The sequence below is a fragment of the Colobus angolensis genome, unplaced genomic scaffold (genome assembly GCF_000951035.1).
Source record: "Colobus angolensis palliatus isolate OR3802 unplaced genomic scaffold, Cang.pa_1.0 Scaffold83, whole genome shotgun sequence".
NCBI classification, from domain to species: domain Eukaryota; kingdom Metazoa; phylum Chordata; class Mammalia; order Primates; family Cercopithecidae; genus Colobus; species Colobus angolensis.
This window is the reverse complement of record NW_012122154.1, coordinates 3,132,686-3,135,336: the sequence shown is the minus strand read 5'-3', so window position 1 is coordinate 3,135,336 and position 2,651 is coordinate 3,132,686. Positions and strand designations below refer to the sequence as shown.

Sequence of the window (2,651 nt, the reverse complement as noted above, 5' to 3'; positions counted from 1 at the left end):
GAGATGGGGTTTCACCTTGTTGCCCAGGCTGGTCATGAATTCCTGAGCTCAAGCCATTACTTATTTTTCCTGATCCTCTCCCTCCACCCTCCTATAGGCCCCAGTGTGTGTTGTCCCCTCTGTGTGTCTACGTGTTCTCATCATTTAGCTCCCACTTAGAAGTGACAACATGTGGTATGTGGTTTTCTGTTCCTGCAGTAGTTTGCTAAGGATATAGTCTTATGCAGCTTATTGGCAGTTTCCCAACCCCTGGCTTTTATTAAGATGATGATATCTGACCAGGCATGGTGGCTCATGCTCATAATCTCAGCGCTTTGGGAGGCCGAGGAGGGCAGATTGCTTGAGCTAAGGAGTTCAAGACCAGCCAGGGCAACATGATGAAACCCCATCTCTACAAAAAATACCAAAAAAAAAAAGATGGTGCCATCTGCTAGCATATCTAGTGACATTTTCTCAAGTGTTGCTCTACTGCTTGGGCAAGTGAACCAAACCTCAAAGGTCATTTGGGGAAGCAGTGACTTCACTCGCCACATTTAGCCACTCATTTGATCCAAAATATTAGGTAATTTTCCAACTTTTTTTTTCCTTTTTTTTTTTTTTTTTTTTTTTTTTTTTTTTTTTTTTGGAGACAGAATTTCACTCTTGCACCCAGGCTGGACTGCAGTGGCACGATCTCGACTCACTGCAACCTCTGCCTCCCGGGTTTAAGTGATTCTTCTGCCTCAGCCTCCCAAGTAGCTGGGATTACAGGTGCCCACGACCACACCCAGCTAATTTTTTGTATTTTTAGTAGAGACGGGGTTTCACTATGTTGGGCAGGCTGGTCTCAAACTCCTGACCTCAGGTGATCTGCCCACCTTGGTCTCCCAAAGTGCTGGGATTACAGGCATGAGCCACTGCACCCAGTCTTTTTTTTTTTTTCCTTTCTTAATTACCAAGCACAGTCACCATCTTTGCTTCAAGGTTCTGTTATTCTATACCTCTGAGATACTAGGAACTAGCCCGGCGTGGTGGCATGCACCTGTAATCCTAGCTACACAGGAGGCTGAGGCAGGAGGATCACTTGAGCCCAGGAAACCAAGGCTGCAGTGAGCCATGCTAGTGCCACTGCACTCCAGCCTGAGCGACAGAGATCCTGTCCCCCCCACAAAAAAAAACAATAGTTCTCTGGTCCTTTCATGAGGTGGGTTTTGTCCCTCTGACATTAAATTACATTCCGTAAGACAAAATAGCTCACTATTTGGCCCAGAGAAAGGGTAACCCTACTTTTCAAGTCATCCCACATTATTTTGACATCTTTAAGAGAATAGCGTTATCTCTCATCCTTTGGCCTCTGGTTAGAGAGAACCTCTGCTTTGCCACCATGTGACCGTACTTGTATTTCCTTTAGCTCAAACTTAGTATCATCTGTCTCATCATGCATACACACACACAATATTTTAGAAATCGAATTAAGCTTGACTTATTTACTTTATAGGTAAATCACCTTCTGAGCCTCTGATTCCCAAGAGGGTTGGTCTTATTCACATATCCCAAGTCATGTCAGAAGTTGATGGTAATAGGATGACCTTGAGCCAAGGAGCACAAGATTCCTTCCCTCTTCAGCAGAAGATCTTGGTCTGCTCTTTGATGCTCTTGATCAGGCAGTTGAAAATTAAAGAGGTCACTCTGGGGAAGGTAAGTTGGGATGGAGCAGACAGAGCGGAGGTAGAGATCAGAATCTGCTTTGCAGAGCAGGTATTTTCCAAAAGGCCTATGATACTTCAGCTGATATGAATTTAAAATGGATTTTAACAGTAAGAATTAATACTGGTACTATATAAAAGGCACCTATTTCCCTTGGGTTGTGGTTGAGAGTTTACCATTAATCTTTTCCCCATACTCCCCTTCATCTGTCTATGAAATACATAAAGCCCCTTTCCTACATTACTGTATAGGTTTTCGGGAATATCTGCAGAAGCCTGTTCAAGGATTTTATTGAAAAGAGGAAGAAATAGGGTATTCAGATAAGTTTTTGCAAACCCAGACTCAGGTTTCTTAAATGATTAAAGGCTATAAGCAATGTGACTTTTAAGCAGTATTTGTTCTCCCTTGTTTCCTACCAGTTATATGAAGCCTACAGTAAAGTCTGTCGCAAACAGCAGGTGGCGGCTGTGGACCAGTCAGAGTGTTTGTCGCTTTCAGGGCTCTTGGAAGCCAGGGGCATTTTAGGATTAAAGAGAAACAAGGAAACCCGTTTGACAAAGGTACAACTGCTTTTTTGTGACAGTATTTTTAATTGTTCTATTTTGTAGAGTGATGCTAAAGTAAAGGTTTATTGTTAAACGAGATGACCACAATTAGTTAAACCAGTCAATTTTTGTTAGGTAAGGTTTAAGGTGTGTAAAGATGGGAGTATGATATGAATATTTTTTCAGGCCATTGGAAAAAAAAAGGTAGGGGAGACTTTTGTCTTTTGTAAGAAAAGTTTAATATGGTATAAGTTTGTGTAGTGACAACTTTGCTTTTGTGAGTTCTCCAGTGTGAAAAATCCTTTTCTCTTCTTTACAGGTGTTTTTCAAGATTGAAGAGAAGGAAATAGAGCATGCTCTGAAAGATAAAGCTTTAATTGGAAATATCTTAGCTACTGGATTGCCTTAAATTCTTCTCTT

At 41.7% G+C, this 2,651-nt stretch overlaps 1 protein-coding gene across 1 annotated transcript in view; it reads left to right on the top strand.

The window, feature by feature from the left end:
- Window positions 1–2,651, top strand: part of CDC6 (cell division cycle 6) — a gene marked incomplete at its 5' end in the record, with an annotated part of 11,655 nt that extends 9,004 nt beyond the window's left edge. Inside the window, 3 exons of the mRNA XM_011929954.1 lie at window positions 1,478–1,677; window positions 2,106–2,246; window positions 2,551–2,651. Coding sequence (XP_011785344.1) covers window positions 1,478–1,677; window positions 2,106–2,246; window positions 2,551–2,640 — 431 coding nt within the window. The remainder of the gene's footprint in view (window positions 1–1,477; window positions 1,678–2,105; window positions 2,247–2,550) is intronic.